The sequence below is a fragment of the Protomyctophum bolini genome, assembly GCF_963924005.1.
Source record: "Protomyctophum bolini genome assembly, chromosome: 14".
NCBI lineage: Eukaryota > Metazoa > Chordata > Actinopteri > Myctophiformes > Myctophidae > Protomyctophum > Protomyctophum bolini.
The window spans coordinates 30,924,162-30,942,559 of record NC_137875.1 but is presented as its reverse complement, the minus strand read 5'-3'; the positions used below and the strand labels follow the sequence as shown (position 1 = coordinate 30,942,559).

The 18,398-nt window shown below is 41.7% G+C and overlaps 2 protein-coding genes across 2 annotated transcripts in view; both read right to left on the bottom strand.

Moving 5' to 3' along the window:
• Positions 1–742: 742 nt before the first annotated feature.
• On the bottom strand, positions 743–2,163 carry sf3b5 (splicing factor 3b, subunit 5). Its single transcript, XM_080781540.1, has 2 exons — positions 2,039–2,163; positions 743–1,431 (listed from the first exon to the last, which is right to left on the bottom strand). The coding sequence occupies exon 2, from the start codon at positions 1,400–1,402 to the stop codon at positions 1,142–1,144; it is 261 nt and encodes an 86-aa protein (XP_080637666.1). The 5' UTR covers positions 1,403–1,431; positions 2,039–2,163; the 3' UTR covers positions 743–1,141.
• Positions 2,164–10,264: 8,101 nt separating this feature from the next.
• The window catches only part of oprm1 (opioid receptor, mu 1), a gene marked incomplete at its 3' end in the record, with an annotated part of 39,242 nt that continues 31,108 nt past the window's right edge, over positions 10,265–18,398 (bottom strand). Inside the window, exons 4-6 of the mRNA XM_080782959.1 lie at positions 15,900–16,078; positions 10,759–10,939; positions 10,265–10,369 (exon numbers count right to left, since the gene is read on the bottom strand). Coding sequence (XP_080639085.1) covers positions 10,265–10,369; positions 10,759–10,939; positions 15,900–16,078 — 465 coding nt within the window. The remainder of the gene's footprint in view (positions 10,370–10,758; positions 10,940–15,899; positions 16,079–18,398) is intronic.

Genomic DNA, 18,398 nt, shown 5'->3' with positions numbered 1-18,398 from the left:
TGGATAAGAATGTCACACTTTTTCACAAAGGCCTTCTTCAGGCATGCCTGAAGAAGGCAGAAAGTCAGAAACTTTGCTGACTCTTATTTAAATAAACTTCTTGAACCAGCAAGTGGCTGTGTGCATGTCTCTCCTCCTCCATACGTTTGCTGCTCTGCTAGGACCTACATGCACCTGCTGAAAATTAAACCGGGTGTGTGGAAGTAATCTCTCTAATACACAATGGCTTTGGAAATCGGCTTTGTATTTGTGAATTTGTGAGAAATAAATCTGAGAATACTACAAAAACAATTAAATCAATGCCCATCGTTCAAGTCACATCCTCTTAAATTGTTATAAGTGTTTACAAAAAGTGGCAATGATCTGCAACTAGGTCTTATGAGAATAGTAAGAAAGACAAATAAGGTACTCAAGATGAAACAATTAAAAACATGATGCTCAATGTGATAGTTAAGTCCATGTCATGTGCACTGCAGAGGCCAATTCCTGACAACTTAGTAGTTGCCTAATGTGATATTCCGAAAACATTCTTAAACCAAAGACCTGGGGCCGATTCTACAAATGCCTTCTAAATCAGTTCTCTCACAAAAATAGCAGATGTACAAGCTCGCAGCACGGCACGAAGTGATGCGCTGTGAGCTTGTAGATCTCCATTTTTGAATAGCCAACACTATCTAATATGACACGGATGCTTTCCTGTTTCTAATGGATTAAATTGAAAATACCGGGAAATGAATATCAATTAGACTGGAGCAGGTTTTTTTTTTATTGGCAATAAGGCTATCAAGTTAGAATTATAAAAAGATAAATCAAAACAATTAGCCTTGCAAGACAAATCGAGCCCAGCCTAAGTCTTCTTCCATGGTAGCCTTCATGTCCTTATTCTTCCTGCTGATGTCTGTCAAGGCTTGCTTTTGACTGGTAAGAAAAACTATTTCCTTTCTACACCGCCACCATTTCTTTGTTTGTTTTGCCATGTTTGTGGCGCATGAGCCAGAGGAAATGAACAGGAAATGCCATCGAGGTACAAAACAGTTAAATGACCCAATGTGCGTCGTGTCCTTAAACCTTTCAGGAAAAAAACAACCCCGTAAAAAATACTTGACTTGAAGAAAGAAAAACACGCACAAGTAACCCAAGCCTAGGCATCGTCCGGTTTGTCTGACGGCGGCCCACACGGCTGCAGCATCTTCTCCATCAGGTTAAAGCGGACACGTGCCTTGCTCTCGTTCTCAGAGATGGAGAAGTAGTTGAGCAGGTCAAAATGTCCCATGTAGGAGCAGTAGGAGTCTCTGTGTTGGTTCACCAGCCATTCCCACTTGCTGGTGTCGGCATGGCCTGTTCCAATGTACTTGGACTGCAGATGCTCCAGTTGACTGTGGATGTTGTATCGGTCAGTCATTCTCACTTCGGGCAGGGATTCCTAGATTTCTGATCATAGAATAAGAAATAGGTCAGTGTCCGGTTATAATTCTATATTTAGGTTAATAGACATGCTATTAGCTATGCACATTTTAATGTTTTCTTATTGCTATGTTTTTTTTTATATGAATTGATATATTCTTGTTGTGAAATGCACAGAGACCCCTTGGGGTGATTTTAATCATTTTACTATAAATAAACTGACCATGGGCAATGCTCTGAATGAATTAATGAGTACCTAGTCCTGGTGACTTTATTTCCATTGGTCCTATGTTTCCATTGACTTGTGAATCAATCATTACTTTTAAACGTTTTAAACGTTTAAACGCTGGCTGGTGAATTGTTTTCATGTTTGTATTAAAGACATCGGAGATGTGATAGATGTAGTAATACAATCTAGGAGGGAGAAGGTGTCTCGCAATAAACTGTTTCTCAAGCAGTTGCCATGCTAATTAGCCTAGCCTAGGTAGCCTGCTGTTAGCCCAGGCTAACAGTAAGTACCCTCTTAACGTTAGTTAACATAATTGCCCGATATATTCCTCCTCTGGTTGTAGGTTTCAAAAGCTATGCACATCAATTTCCACGAAGGCTTCAAATATAATAGTAAATAACCTACGATTAGAAGTCACGATATGCCTTCTCCTTCACCAGAGACTGCAGATTGTAGAAGACAGTCCTTCAAGCACAACGATGATAAAATATTAGCCTCAACTTCCGGTAAGCGTCACCGACATCATGCGCCGGAGGAAACAATCGAAACGGATAAGAGTTCCCTCCCCTCTCTCTCTCTCTCTCTCTCTCTCTCTCTCTCTCTCTCTCTCTCTCTCTCTCTCTCTCTATTATTATTAAACAGCATTATAGTGAGTATTAGTGACTGACTGGGTCTGGCATTTTGATGATGAAGAACAAAAGGGAGACATTGAAAAAAAAATAGATAGAAAGAACATATATTAGCAGAGATGTTAATTTGTATTATAATCTCCTTTCTGTGATAACTGGTTCACCATTTTGAGTTGTCTTTTTGTTTTATCTTGCTTTGTTGTTTGTATTTGTTTGGTTTCAGTTATTATATTGTTGAATCAGATTGTGATACTGCAACTGTATTGAAATTTAAAAAAAAAAGAAACCTTGAAGTAATATAATTCACACAGCACCTTAATAAGATTATTCTACAGTCTTTTTTCAATGACAGATGTAGCCACTACGACCACTGCTGCTCTCTGATAAAAAAGCACGGCTGAATTATTTGTTTTGATTATCATGGTTATAGCATGACTAGAAAGCTGTTTCAACCAATCGGATTGCTTCCTCGAAACTAGCTGTATAATCTGCATTCTGCATCACCTCACAGGCCTTGACCTCAGTAAATGTTAAATGGTAAATGGTAAATGGTACATTTATATAGCGCCTTTATCCAAGGCGCTTTACATAGATTGTGCATTACACAGTGGAAACCCTCCTTCTGGGACTAATAAGTAATTTGTTCTCAAACTATTTCTTTGTCAAGGACCCCACATTAATATGCATTTAGCCGCAAACCTCCATCTGAAAATATTTGGTGCCAATACAAGATTTGTATTGTTAAAATGATAAAAAAAATATTCACATTTTGTACACGATTGTTTTGAAAATAACAGATCACAATCATGATGTGGCACGTTGGGAGCTCGTAGATCTATATCCAAATAGCTGATGTACGAGTACGATATGGTTAAAGTGGTTAAAGAGATTTTGATGCTATATTCACAAATGTAGCTGGGGACTCCTTGGAACCCCGTCAAGTAAAACGGACTCCCGGGACCCCACTTTGAGAACCACTGACATCCAATATTCCGTAGGGATCGTGCTATGGGTTCCTTTTGACAGCTCTGTGTGCTGGATGGAATTTGAGATGCTGCACAAAGGAGAAGATGCACCTCATATACCCACAGCACTTGATCTCAACTCAGCCTCATCTCATGGTTGCAAATATATCACAGAATGTTGGAAGGAGATATCCGTATTAATTAAAAAACACCTGGTTCAAGTGCTAGATGCATATTTCTTCAGTGGCTCGAGTGTGAGGGATTACAGAGGTGTACCTCAAAAGATAAACTATATTGCGTTACGCCCACCTTGAATGTCTTTCAACTTTCTTCGGATAGTCAGAACTCAAGAACATCTCAGAGGTGAAAGAACAAGGAATGAATGTACTACTAGACTTTAGTGCGTTGGGATATGTGTATCCATTCCGACCGTGTAGTAAAACACCAGCTGAGGCAGGTGGGTAATGAAGGTGAATACTGCCTGGCTGTATTTCTGCTGTGCCAAACAGCCCTGCTGAGCGATAGACCCGATAGTCTTATTAGAAATAAACAGATAGTCAGAATCGCTTGCTGTGATTTAAACTTATGGCTATTTGATATGGAGTGTTCCTTGATCCCCAGGCAGATAGAAACCAGCTGGTGTAGCTGCTACAACCTTTGGAGCTGCAGTAACGCCAGCTGAAGGGTTGGCCTCACTTGGCTGACAATCTGGCTGACTGGCTCATTGATTAGCTGAGGAAATGATTAACCGGCTGGCTGGTTGGTTGACAAACTGATTTACCAACTAACTTCCTCAAGGGATTTCATGTTAAAGGTACCGAATGTCCTGCAAGACAGCCTGTCGGTTTTTCTGTCTGTGTGAACACTGTGCAAGACCTATCAGCATTCAGCTGTCATGTGCTGCCTGCCTGGCTTTGCCATCACGGTTCAAGTGTTTTTCTCTGAATAAGGCAGCATTATGTCCTTCGCAGCACTTTGTCCCACACCGGCAAATAATATCCTGAGTTTAGACGAGGGGAAAGAGGCCAGCTACTCATCAGGTGTGAAATAGCCATGGCAACTCTGCCATGACATAGATAGATTAGAGACACTGGGGCATGACAGCTCAAAGGCCCTTCCCGGAATTTGGAATGGTTCAGAATTCTAGTTGTGTTTCATGAATGACTAGTGATTATGCAAGACAGACACCACTTCAGGGTGATTAAATCACCCTGAAGTGGTTTATTTTTGCAACAATGACCTGCTCCCCATTGATTTGTCCCGCTTATTGTATGCCTAAATAAACAAACAAATGCATAACAAAACAGATTTCATAATTTCATTGCTTACGGTAATGAAAGTATAGTCCTATTTATGCCAGGTGTGTGTGTCCAGTGCAATCCGTTGCTTCGGGAAAAAACTATATATAGGTATTGACCAATCATAATCGAGCATTCAACCAAGCTGGTTATTAAATGTCAAGATCATTAACCACATTTTCATTACTGTATGCTATATTATCCTATTACACCTAAGATCAGCCAAGATCTCTTGAGGCTTTGGTATAGATACTTAAATCCATTTGATTTCAGCTCAGCTACATTAAATGGAGTTGGTACAACATATGTTCAGGAGAAAGACCACGCTTTCAAGATAAGATTGTTGGTTTCCTCTGCCACCCATTCCATGCTATAATTCCATTCCTTCGCCTGCCTCAGGTATGTTGAGCTCAATCAACTTCTCCACAGCTACAGTTAACTCCTCCATTTACCTGCCACGGTTACTGATCACAGCTCCACCCTCGCCGCTCACCGAGGCCTCGCTGCCATGGCAACTGTCAACCGTCAAGCTCTCCGCCCCGTCAGCCTACCCCCCCCCAGGGCTTCGCCCTTCATCCTCCCCCGGGCCCTCACTCCCTCCAGCTCTCCTCCATAGCGCCACTTCATCCCACCTCTCATCCTCACTCCCCCCACCCCACCTACCCCTCCTCACTCATTCATCCTCACTCCCCCCACCCCACCTACCCCTCCTCACTCATTCATCCTCACTCCCCCCACCCCACCTACCCCTCCTCACTCATTCATCCAGGCCCCTCGGATCCTCCCACTCATCCTCACTCCCCCCCCCTCCTTCATCCTCATCCCCTTCCCCTCATATACCATACATGTAGTGTAATGCCATATTATGAGATATGCATGTCAATGTTCCACTTAACATGCTAACCATGTTAAACGATGTTCGATTGAATGCGTGGTCTGTACTAGTGAACGACAGAAAATGTATGAGGGGAAGGCATGCAACGAAAAAAAACATCAGCTAACAGACATTCACATCAATATAAAATGATAGGCTATATAATTGCGAACGTAGGCCGTCAGTCAGTTCACGTCTCCATATATGGTTGTCAGTCCATTACGCCTCGTGACATCACGCGCCTCCATATATGGTTGTCAGTCCATTACGCCTCGTGACATCACGTCTCGTAGCACGTCACACCACCATATATAGCCGTTAGTCCATCAAGCCTCGTGGCACACTCCATATATGGCCGTCTCCATGAAGATCACAACACTGACCTCATCAAACCCTGGATAGCAATACATGGACAACACTGGATCATATCTGCATGGAGCAACTCTACATCTGACCTCAAACCTCAAACCTTTAGATCTCCATATATGGAGCCGGCGGAAACTAGAGTTCTCAACAGGCCGAAAATAAAGGCTCATCCCTACCTGGGCCCTCATCTGTTTCAGCAAAAAACACTTCTGTGATGGAATGAGTGAATGAATTAAATCAGCACATTAGGCAAGGGCAGACCAGAAAGCAGATAATTGGAGGAAGACATTCAGTGCCATATCAGATTGAAATTGTCATTTTATTCCATTAACGTTGGATTGATAACATTGCTAAACTTTATGAAAGATATGCCATGCATACAGTAACAATGATCTGAAATGGACAATCTTCTGTACGGTGCAAATTATAAGACATAAGCCCATACACACTACAGTAATGTCCTCAATGTTCATTTATCCATTTGAAACTCATGTAACACTGAGGATTTTTACTGTGATTCAAACTCTCCATCCATTGACAATCTTCAACTTAAGAGCCCTCAGGTGTCTTGCAGTGACCGGCCATTCATTACATTCATGGTAACTGCTATACTCTCACAAGAACGATATTGTGCAGTGTTCACAGCAAAGTCCTTGCTCCATTATTACACTCTTAACAGTGTAATAATTACAGTAACACTGGTAATGGAGTTACATTAACCAATATGGTTCAATTGTTACATTTGGGGTTAAAGCTGCAATGTACTTATTTTAATGAAAAAAAATACCTATATGTATTTTTTAGTTTTAATACAATATACAGTAACCACTGTAGCACATCTGTAGTGGTTGACGATGGTCTCCCTGCTCAGCCATTGAGAAATATAGACGTGTGGTACTTTATATCGGATAGCAGACCTACTAGTTGGCAGGTAGTAATCTCTAAAGCTCAGATGTACAATATCATCCTAACTGACAAATATACAAAGCAGGATGAAGATTTATAGGTACAGATTGCTGCATTACAATTACACTGAGGACATTACTGTGTGCGTTAATAACTAAAAAGCTATATATACAAAAAGCTATTAAGTATTGTATCGCATACTGACGTTTGAGTAAGTTAGTTCATACTTAACAAGTGTAACCCATGCATTCCGAGTTTTTACGTGCTGCCAGGTGATCAAACAGCTGTGGAAATATGGCCATCACACATAACATAGTGGCTTAACCTAACCCATTAAAACAGGGAAAGCATCTGTGTAATTTTAGATTTTAGCATTGGCTATTCAAAAATATGCAGATATGCAAACTCGTATGAGATCTACAAACTTGTACACCTGCTACTTAATGGGACAAAGTAATCTCTATTGTTTCAGAAAGCAGCTGGATGGATTGGTATTAAAAACAGACAGTATAATCTCCACGCACGCGCGCACACACACACACACACACACACACACACACACACACACACACACACACACACACACACACACACACACACACACACACACACACACACACACACACACACACACACACACACACACACACACACACACACACACACACACACACACACACACACACACACACACACCATGTTGAAACAGATGATGCAAATCTTGCTGATTCATATTTTCTTTTTACAAGAATTAGGCTCAAGTTGTTACACATAGATCCTTCGACTTGACAAGGCATAATCAGTATAACAAATGGCACAATTAGGAGCTGGGTAATATATCTTTTCCACCGAGCAAGACACTGTGAATAATAATAGTTTAAAAAAACAGCAAAATACGTCTTCACAATACTATACACAAAATATGAATACAATCATTTCAATAATTTCACATCTTGTTAATGTAAAGAAAATACTAATACACAGAATATCGAGCAAAGCTACAATCAAGGCCAACTGGTAATTACAGCATACGGCACAATACTTAAGCAAGAGTGATATAAAGACAGATATAAAATACATATACAATCCCGAGTTACTTGTTAAATGTTTTGCGAGGATATGGGAATGCACTTGCAGTATACCTTGCTGTGTGGTTAGTTTAGCTGTATTTAAAAAGTCTCACATTCTTTTTTTTTACCTGTCCTGAATCTTGAACATGTGAAACTCAGATATAACCAACCCAATGTATTGTATGTAAAAACGAGGGCAAGAGATGCGTTTTCCCAATAGAATGATATGGATTCAGGTTAAAGATCAGTAGAGTTGCGCATTAACCCAGTTAGATCTGGAACACCTAAACCTATACCTCTGTGAATTAGCTGTTATATATAAAGTAGCAACATAGGTTCATAGGTTCGGTAGTTGTAATGCGCCCCCAGTTATTACACTAGCCCGAAGCGCAGCCTAAAGAAGGAGAAAAGATAAAGGGGGGAAAAAACAAGACAAAGAAGATTATAGACTTTTGAAATGCATGAATAAAAAAAAAGTTTTCCAGAAAAGGATTTATAAGGCATATTTAGAATGGGCAGTCTCTGTGTGTGCGCCATATAAACAGGCTGATGTCTTCCTTGCTTGTCTTGTTGTTTTGTGGTTTAACGCAAGGATGCAGTGCAGAAAGCTGGATTTCCTTCAGTACATTCACAGGTTTGTCAGCCTCAAGCGAAAGAGAAGATATTGTACTGTAATGCATGATTAGTTGAATACATGCCAAGCAACAGTCAGGCAGCCATAAAGGAGACAGGAATTGAGAGCAGGAGACAGTGGATGAGCGATGTAAAGACAGAGATAGAGCAAAGCATAGACCAACAATTAACCTTTCTAAATTGGCCAAAGAAAAAATGATGTCCAGTAGCCTATAGCTTGATCAGCGAAACAAAGCATTATCACCCCTGAGGGCGCCAAGGGTTTGATTCCTCAAATGCTGGAAATGGATGAGCACTACATGAATTATGCTGACATAATTCATGGTTTTGGATTAAACTGTCTACCAGGTGTGCAAGGGCCACACAATGTCAGGGCATTCATTGTGTGTATATATATATAGGTGGATCTGATTGAATCCTCTTCATACAATGGTCTGGTGTCTGACAAAGCACTCGCCATAAATTCAATGGTTCTTCTTCTTCTTGCGTGCGTACGTGTGTGCGCAGGTGCATGCGTGTGTGTGCGTGCGTGTGTCCGTCCGTCCGTGCGTGTGTGTGAGTGTATGCGCGCGCGTGCGCAACTGCGCATGTGTGTTTGGAAACTATGCAGATGCAGTTATGTGTGGATCTATAAAGCAGAGCAGACAGACAGATAGACAGAAAGATATACATATTCTGAAGCTTCTGTAGACTTCTGTTATGCATGTCACCCCATACCTCAGCATAAGCTTGAATCCTGGCTCATTCTGTGCAATTACATCTCCCTTCATTCACTTTCCTCTCTCTTGATCCTGAAGCGTGTACAAAAGAAATGTACGTAGGTGGTGGAATTGTAGAAACAGTTAGTTTGAACCATAGCTTCCCCAAGAGCCCCAGTCAGCCCAGGGCCGTTGGGATCCTGGTAACGTTTCACTGCTATTTGCGTGGCAGCTCTGACATCTTGAAAACGAGTTCTGCAATAGAAGGTCACAGTTGTCCAGCTGTCCATTGATAGGTTAGCCGTGGCCTAAAGTAATGCAAGCTATGTTTAATGTGTAGAATGCTGCGTTTGCAACAATGCAAATACCTTTTGCAGTGACAGTAAAGGCACAGCATTGAGAATGTTGCCTTATAGCCACCCATAGGGCATTACATCACATTTTAGCAATGATTTACTAGTCTATTCTGACATTATGCTGCAGTTTGCTGATCGTGATCTTAGGGCTATCACGGTAACTTGGTGTTTGTGTGTGTGTGTGTGTGTGTGTGTGTGTGTGTGTGTGTGTGTGTGTGTGTGTGCATGCGCGCACGTATCCACGCACAAATGTCAGAGTCCTGTGGTGACCTGCGTGACCTCCGAGTTGAGGTCATCGTTGGCAACACTGGCACTGCAGCCAGAGTCCACTGAAGACCCCTCCACGGCTAGTCATACCTACAGAGAGAGAGAGAGACAGAGAAAGAGAGACTTACAGTGCTGCATTGAAAATACGCATGAGCTCATTCTAATAAAGCTTCTTGGGGTTTTTGTGATTGTTGGTGTGTCTCTGCAGTGCACAGTCGCTAGAGCGAGACAGTAACTTGTATTGCATTGCACTGTGACTCGGGATTTTCAAACTGTAATCGAAATGAATGAAGTGAAATGAAGTAAAGATTTTCTTCAGTGCATTGGTTATAAAGTGACTGAAGCACCAACAGGGTGGGTGCAATAGTAGGGCAATTGGTATGCACTACCATTGTGTCAGCCTGTAGCACGCTGAGTGCCACTGTGGGTTGTTGCCGTCACAATTGATGAGACGGTTTTGTATTAAAGCTACGCACGCACGCGCGTTGGACTAATGCGTGCCCCCGCTCTCTTTCTTCAGTTTTCAGAGAAAGAAAGAAGACGGGCTGCTTTCTTCACCATCCTCTCTGTCAGGTGAGGTCCTCAGTGATGTGCACCCCCAGGAATTTGAACTCTCGGTCCCTCTCTACTGCAGCGCCCCCCGATCCGGATGGGAGAGTGATCTCTAAGGCCTCCTGTATAGTCGAAGATCAGCTCTTTACTTTTGTCAACGTTGAGAGCCAGATTGTTCTGGCACCATTGTGCCAAGTTCTCCACTTCTCTCCTGTAGTTTTGTCATTGTTCGTGACTTGGTTTGAGTTGAACAAAGCCACACAGTGGTGGGTGTACAGGGAATAGAGAAGGGGGCTCAGATATCATTCTTTAGGATTGTGAGGGAGGGCATGCAGGCAGAACTTGGGATGCAAAGCGATAGAGGGCTATCTGTCGCATTGATAAAGATGCGCCCAGACATAGGCCTTCACAATGCATGTGAAGCAGAAATAGAGAGTGAGAGAGCAAAGAGCAAGAGGAGGAATGTAGATGACTGTAGCGACTGAGAGAAGGGATATGAGGTCATGAATACCTGTTGGTTCGTCCTGTCCCCCGTGTGGGTGCTATTATGTTCCAGCTGCGGCAAGTTGCGCCCTTGCCCTCCGCGAGATGAGTTCTGCAGCTCCACCACCGAGGGGGTGGGCGTGCAGAACTCACGGAAACAACGCTTGAAGTTCTCGTCCAAGAAGGCGTAGAGGACAGGGTTCAGACTACTGTGGATGACAAAAAAAATGACATTTTAACCACTGAAAACCTAAATACTTAGTTGCCTGAGGTCCCCCAGGGGTCTCTATTTGGTCCCCAATTTTCCCCCTAAACACCAAATCCCTCTGCGGCAAATAGCAGAGACATGCTCACAATGTGTAACAACACGATGCATTAGATAATGGTCATTATGACATGCCCAGTATAGGGATGCTATAGGGTTCATATATGGTTAACAGGATTCTATTCACCTCAGATATTGCCAATGGACAATTTCACATTTTTATCTCTAAAAGGCTGAAAGCCAATTAAGGCCAGATATTATTATTATCAACCCTGCGTGTTTGGCTGTGTGCGTGTGTCCGTCAGCAGCAACATTTGCAAACTACTACACCTTACATTAGATCATATTTCATGTTGTACCCGCTGCCTGCAGGCCAAGGAATTCCCAAATATTATTTTCACACCAGTCTCCGACAACTATGTTATTTAAATTAATCTCAGACTCACCGGCTATGACTGTGAGATACGTGTCTGTCAGGCTGGGGTGCAAATATTATATCGAGTGCAAGCTCGACATTCTAGTGAAACAGCATGCATATTGCATAACGCAACACCACTGTTTTACAATTAATCAGAGAGAGAGAGAGAGAGAGAGAGAGAGAGACATGCAAAGAACTATACCTATCTCGGCCTAAACATCAGCAGCACAGGTAACTTCAAACAAGCTGTAAATGACCTGAGGGACAAGGCAAGAAGAGCATTCTATGCCATCAAAAGAACATCCCAATACAAATCTGGCTAAAGATACTAGACTCTGTTATAGAACCCATTTCCCTCTATGGTTGCAAAGGGGCCCACTTGCCGATCAAGAACCGGAAAAACACAAAATTGAAACTCTGCATGCATAATTCTGCAAATCCATTCTCCGCATCCAACGGAAAACACCAAATAACGCATGCAGAGCAGAATTAGGACGATACCCACTAATTATCAAAACCCAAAAGAGAGCATTGAAATTCTATAAACACCTAAAGGAAAGTGAACCACAAAAAGCAAAAAAGGCCCTCACACACAGTGAATCCCTGGAAAGATGTCCCCTCAGCCAGCTAGTTCTGGGACTAACACAAGCACAACCACCAGACAGAAAACAAACGGGACTACACCAAATCATAAGAAAACAAAAAGAAAGCTATCTCACACACTGGAAAATATCTACTCAAAACCAGGGCAATGCTATTTAGCTCTAAACAGAGAATACACAGTAGCAGAATACTTGACCACAGTAACTGACCCAAAACTAAGAAAAACATTAACTTGATATAGATTCAGTGAACACAGTCTTGCGATTGAGAAAGGCCGCCCGCCATAGGCAGACTGGCTCCCAAAAGAAGACAGACTGTGCACCCACTGCACACAAAACGAGGTTGAGACTGAGCTACACTTCCTACCAAGACATCAGAGACATATACTTTCCACGGATTACAATCACCCAAGGAGAGTTTGAAAACATGACTAATGACAAAAAACTCCCATATCTGAGAGAGTGAGGGTGAAACAGAGAGAGGGGGAGGGAGAGAGAGAGAGAGAAAGAGAGAGAGAGAGAGAGAGAGAGAGAGAGAGTTCTACTGTCTGCAGACTGCAGCAGTCAGCACATGTAAAATATAATATTAAATCTGTCACATTAGCTCGGGTCACAGATGCTTAATATCGGCACTGCTCTCTAATGGAGGTTTTTCTATAAATCACCCTATCAATTACCCTGCACCATCATGGTATACATATATTGCAGAAATGTGCAGGAGTAGGCAAACATGCATATTGAATTGCACAACTTATTTATCAAAGAACAGAATAAAAACAGAAACATAATAGTGTTAAGATTAGATCCAGTTCTATTTGCTGTGGCAAAGAGACAGGGGAGAGGTCAGGGAGAAGGCAGAGATGATGTTTATCAGTGAGGGGGAAAATAATATTTATGAGATGAAGTTCCGTGCTCATGTCATCTCTCTATCTTTTATTCATAAACACAATTTGGGGTTTATGACACTGAGTGAGATATAAAATTCACTCGTTTGGAATTAATTTCCACACGGTCTTGTTCCAGACCTCTGCTGTCAGCCACTTCCATCCTGGAATCATCGTGCTCATTAACGCTATTAACATTATTTACCAAGAAGCATAGTGAAGACCGCAGTGCTGGTCACAGCAGGCAGTGGTGGACAGTAACGGAGTATATTTACTTGAGTACTGTACTTAAAGCTGCTATAAGCAGACAGTCATCAATGAGTAAAAGACTACCAACATTTATTTTGTCTCTGTAACACATCTAGGGGCCACAATCTGCATTCAAAGATGTTCCTAGAAACTTTGTCATGAGGTGGTGGGGGTGGTGGTGGTGGGGGTGCTGATATGCAGATTATTTAATATTTGAGTCATTATAATGTGCTGATGTTAGATAAAACCAGGCTTGTTTCCATTCCATGCCAGCGTGGAAAATCAACAATGGTGGATATTGTAAACAAAGTGGAAATGCAAATTTGGAACTGAAGACTGATAAAGAGGAGGAATTATACAAAGTAGGGTGACATTGATGCCATCACGATGAGGACAAAATCAGTTGAGCTGTTCCTGAGAGCAAGGAATCAGCATCTAGTGTAATTATATATAATAAAAGGTTGCAATCGGCACAGATAAACTTCCTCTGATTACATTGTGTGAGTGTAACATCCAGGAAATTGTCTCAATCGGCTTTGTGGATTGATTGAAACACTCAACTCATCAGATCAGATCAGTCTTTCAGTCATAGATGACTGATGTCATTGATTGGCCTCCGAGACTCGTCCGAGTACTCTGACAACAGGGACTATTCTAGAATCAGTCTGCCTGTTTGTGGCCCAATTTTAGACAAAAACTAAAACAACATCCACATTTTTAGTATGGTGATAACAATAATTAATCTATGTCCGGAGGAAACCACCTAACCATTTTTGAGGTTTTGGATTTTTTTTTCTTCATAAATCAGTGCTATAGACCAATTATTTGTTTACAAACATTGAGACTGGTCGCACGGGTGACTGTTTCATGTAATCAATTCCCAACAGATCTCCAAACCTGTTGTTTTGGGGAGCGCTGGTTTCAGTTCATTCAACCTCCTCTTGTGTGTTGGCTAGTGAGGTGCACCCTAGGAGACATTTATACTTCATTGCGCAACAGTATTGCGCACAGAGCACAGCTGATATACAAGCTCACATCGCATCGCGGATGCGACTGTTGTGAGTGTAGAGGTCTGTGTGCGCAACATCATCGCGGGACAAAGCATAAATTATACTTAATGGGCTGCAGGTGCGTGTGCAGCCATGCACAAACAGGCTCTGCTGACGTGATCATGAGCGCACCTCCCGTTCTTATGACAGTGAATGTACCGGTAGGTGTGGTTTTGTGGACAACTGTTTTGAATTGCTATTATTGTTCACACACAACAGAAACCAATGGATTATATATTTCAAGACTGAGAGATCACAATAAAAATCTGAAAAACAGCATCTGAAAGTTTGATGGGGCATTTTTAGACGTGAGTGCAGTTAGAACTTTTCCATTGCATCTTATGAGAGGGGTTATTAAAACATTTTGAACCAATGAAAAGTATTAAAAAGCTCTTCGACAAAAACCTCCTAACTCCACTTGAGCTGGATGTTTTTCATATCCTGAAAAATGAACGTTTTGGAGTTAGGTGGTTTTCTTCTAGACAGCAGAGATATATTACATTACAACTGTAAGAGCTCAAATCATTGTATGAACTGTGGATTATCTCTGACCACAAATCCTTTTACGACGTGGCTCTGCAAGAGCCTAGCTGTCATATGTGTGTAAGTAGAAAGTAAAATATATTTGTAGAGCACATTTCACAGACATTGATAGATAGTCAAAATGCTTCACATCACAAGCATATCAATAAAATAATCAAAAACTGAATAAAACAAGAGTCAAAGAACAGACTCAGAATAAAGGACATGTCTCAGCTGTCTCAGCAAATGCCCGCAGGGCTCAGGCTGTTAGAAGAGCTGCTATGATAGACTGGCTGACCAGGGATCAGATTATGGATTATGATCAGGTAAAGTAAGAGCAGAGAGAGCACGCACAAAGCGCATCAAACCTCAATGGAATCACAGTGCACCATGAAGTGGCATGTGTGATCATGGATTACTTATTAATCGAGGTGAAAACATGCCATTTTTATAGGCTGCTACAGATGATGACAAACCTACAATTCTGTTCTACAACAGTATAGGCATACTGTGGTAGAACAGAAAAGAAAAGGGGAGGTAAGTGTAAATTCCCATTGAAAGGAGGTGTCATTCCCTGCCGTTGTTTTTCCTTTTTCTCCGCTGTACATAATGTATTATTGTGTAAATTATTTATGCTACGTTGATGAATTGAATACATAGGATCACACTGGAAACAAGTATTCAATCAACAGATCTTTATGTTCAGCCTCGTTTCACCTCATTAACAACACCCAATCAGAATCAACATAGTTTGGAACTGAAGGTTCATAAAACATGATTAACAGTCTGTCTGCATGCAGGAGAAGCAGTCAATTCTATTGATTGAGTCAATGTTGTGTGGATGCAGTTGAAAGCTTTATTACATATACTTCAAGGTAATGTCCTCAACACTGTATGTGCATGATTATTAAAAAAAATGACAAACTGCAAAAGATGACAATGACAATGAATAAAAGCAAAACATCATGACGGGCCAATTATATTGTCAATATCACAGCTAAGGGGCTTTGCTTGAATACATGCCGTTCTGTGCTTGGATGTGTGCATATGGAGTCACGCACGCATGCACGCACGTGTGCGCACGCACGAACACACACACGCACACACAAACATGTTACGATTTGACTGTGTGTACAGATTTCATTATCATTATCATTTGGTTTCCGCATACTGAACGAACCTGTTGGTGTATCCCAGGGCAATGCAGAAGTGCCAGGTGATGGTCTGCAGCTGCGAGTTGGGAATGGTGACCAGGGCCTTGATGATGACGAAGATGTGAATTGGTGTCCAGCAGACGATGAAGACCGCCACCACCACCAGCACCATGCGGGTGATGCGACGCAGGTTCCTGTCCTTCTCCTGTAATGGCAGAGGTGTGATGAAAATGTACGTGTGTGTGTGTGTGTGTGTGTGTGTGTGTGTGTGTGTGTGTGTGTGTGTGTGTGTGTGTGTGTGTGTGTGTGTGTGTGCATGCGTGAGTGCGTGAGTGCGTGCGTGAGTGCGTGAGTGCGTGTGTGCGGTTAATAGTTATTGAATTGAATTGAAATAGATTAATTGTAGATGTCTTGTTTTGTTAGTTTTTTCCATTGTGATTCAACAACATTAAAGTCCACCAAATCTCAAAGTCTCCCATTAAAAGCAGCATGCTCATTACAGTTACTCAACAGTCTTGAGGGTAAGAATAATTGGTGCATCGACAATCCACCTTCTTTCACTGAATACAAATTGTGTACATCCTCTCGCTCAATGAAATGTTCCCTAATAGCGTTCATTACAGTGCCTGTGTGTGCTCGCCTGCTCAGGGAAACCATATGTGCTCGTAGGTTTTCCCCCCTTCCATTATGAGATGAGAATTCAATAATTTAATCAATCCTGCAGCTTGTGCTAGATAAGGTGTTCTGTACGAACCTGAAAAGGCATCATAAAGAATCAGAACCCCCCCCCCCTAGATTTAATATGAATTACATGAATGAATTACAGAAAAATGAATTACAAAAAAAGAATTAATGTAAAAAGAAAAATGGCATGCTATATTTTTTTTTTAATCCTTGAAAAATGAGTTTTCATTGTGATACCGATAAATATGAATTTAAAATAGCCTATAATTCCTTAGTTCCATTAATAAATTGATCACAATCAATTGATTGATCATTAAAATAAACAGCCTCTGAAAATTCTACACACAGCCCACCCATCTGACCACTCAACATGGCAGCCTATCAGTGATCAGATGTTCACGTGGGCCTGGATCCAACCACGCGCTTCAATGTTTTGGTTTACTGGAAATGTTGAGCCATCCTGGGTCCAAATTGAACTCCTATCCTCAAGAGATCTATCTCTGGATTCCTTGCTATATACTCAGCTCCAGTTGTCTAACCCTTTTGTCATCAATAGATAGATAGATAGATAGATTTCTTTATTTTTGTATCATGCACCAAAGGCGCCCAGCCCACATGCTATAAATATTTGGTTTGAAATCCATAAATTCATGGGAAACACCCCTGAGCTGTCCTGCTTTGCACCAATTTGGGGAAATATTTTATTCCAGATAGAAGGGATCTGGGATTTAAATTATGGTTCAATAAAGGCTTAAAGAAAGTGGTGGATCTATACGAGAATGGCAATCTAATCTAGGGCTGAGGAGGAGATATGAGGTACCGCAAAACCACTTTAAATACTTGCACCTGACTCACTGATAACAAACTATCTTTACACCTGGGAAAAACTGAATCCATTCTCTTTGGATCTAATAGTAATCTCAGCAAGGCAAATTACTTCTTGGTTAGAGTTCTTGGTTCTTGGTTGGGTGACAATGTTATCACACGTAAAGATGAAATTACCTACCTAGGTTCCATCCTGGAGGCTAATCTTTCCGGTGATAAAATGGCCACCAACGTAATCAAAAAAGTCAACCAAAGAAGATTCCTTTAGTTTACAGGATCTCCTCACAGGTCAACAAAAACACCTTGAAGACCTTAACAGGAGCCCTCGTACAAGGTTTCTTTGCATGCACCTCCTGGTACCACAGCACCTCAAAGGCCCTTAAAACTAGGCTCCAGACTTCCCGAAACAAACTGGTCAGGCTCCTACTTGGCCTCACCCCCCGAACCCACCTCACAACTGCCCACTTTGACAGGCTGGAATGGCTTAGGGTCGACGACAGAGTACAGCATCTTGCAATGGGTCTGGTCCACAAGATTCGATACACCACCAAGATACCCATGTACCTGTCTAGATACTTCCTTAATGTTAACGAAGTCCACACCCACAACACCAGAGGGAGTGCAACGAACCATGTACAACCCAGATTCGGCACAAACAAGGGACTAAATTATTTTCGCTCCTATGCCACCAAAATGTGGAACACCCTACCAATAGTCATTAAGACATGCAAATCCCTTGACTCCTTCAAAACCGCTCTCAAAGGGCACCTACGGACGGCTGCAATTCGAAACTGGAAATCTCAGAAATTGATTGGGGTTTAATATGTTCCAAGGCACAAGCACAAACTATCAATACTAGATTAAGACTAATTCAGTATAATTGGATAATGAGAATTTATATAACCCCGGAGAAGGTACACTATTCCATTGCTTATGGGAATGTGAGGAGATTAAAACATTCTGGAGGTCTGTGGTCCATTATGTCTCTCAGATCAGGTCCAGTTCCTCTTTGTCCT